Below are 879 nucleotides of genomic sequence, written 5' to 3' on the forward strand. Positions count from 1 at the left end.
ATGGCGAGTTTTCTGAACGCGAACCTGCCGTCTTCTGATGAAGAAGATGACGAGTATGACCCCACGAAAGACCCAACCGGCGAGAAAGAGGATGGACCGCAGCAGAGGCGCAAGCGCAGGTGCAGCAGATGGGCCGCAAGTGCCGCTGCAGCGTAGCTCTGGCAGAACGCTTGCCGGTTGCCGCTCGGCCGATCACCCTGACAACACACTCCGCCCTGCCGCGCAGCCGGAGAGGGGCGGCCGTGGCCAACGGTGGCGGCAGCGACGATGACGAGGACAACGGCCAGCCAAACGCGCTAGCAGCCGGCGAGACGCGCACCCAGCAGGTGAAGAAGGCCAAGGCAGCGGCGCTGTTCGAGCAGCTGCAAGCCGGCATCAACGGGACCAAAGGCGGCGGGGCGGGCCCGGCAGCGGCGGCAGGGGCGGCGGCGGACGGCGGCAATAGACCTGGGGGCGGCGGCGGTGGCGGCATCAGGGCGTTTGATCTGGCGGCCCTCTGCCGGCCAACAGGGCAGCAGCAACAGAAGAAGAGGCGTGCCAGCGGCGATGAGGTGAGGCGGATGGCTCACATGATCAAGGCTCAGCATGAGTGCTGCGGGGCCTCGTGCGCAGCGGTTTGGGGACCAGCTTGAGGCTCCAGAAATGTGCACATGCGGCAGGTCGCAGCAAGCTAACTTGGCCTGCGGTGCGCTGACGAGACACGCTCGCTTGCCACGGCGCGCCTGGCCGTTCGCTGGGCACACGTGTGCGTGTGTGCGCAGCTGTGGATGCGCAACCTGGGCCTGGCGCCTGCCAAGCCGCGCGCAGCAGCAGAGGTCGGCGGGGCCGCTGCCGCTGGCAGCAGCGGGAATTCAGCAGCCAGCGCCGCAGCCGCGGTGC

General features: G+C 68.4%; 1 protein-coding gene across 1 annotated transcript; it reads left to right on the plus strand.

The window, feature by feature from the left end:
• On the plus strand, positions 1-674 carry MNEG_4607 (hypothetical protein; the record flags this gene model as incomplete). Its single annotated transcript, XM_014046920.1, has 3 exons — positions 1-119; positions 227-551; positions 660-674. 3 exons carry the CDS (start codon positions 1-3, stop codon positions 672-674), a joined length of 459 nt encoding a protein of 152 aa, XP_013902374.1.
• Between the last annotated feature and the right edge of the window lie 205 nt (positions 675-879).

Source organism: Monoraphidium neglectum, assembly GCF_000611645.1.
Source record: "Monoraphidium neglectum strain SAG 48.87 unplaced genomic scaffold scaffold00649, whole genome shotgun sequence".
Classification (NCBI taxonomy): Eukaryota; Viridiplantae; Chlorophyta; class Chlorophyceae; order Sphaeropleales; family Selenastraceae; genus Monoraphidium; species Monoraphidium neglectum.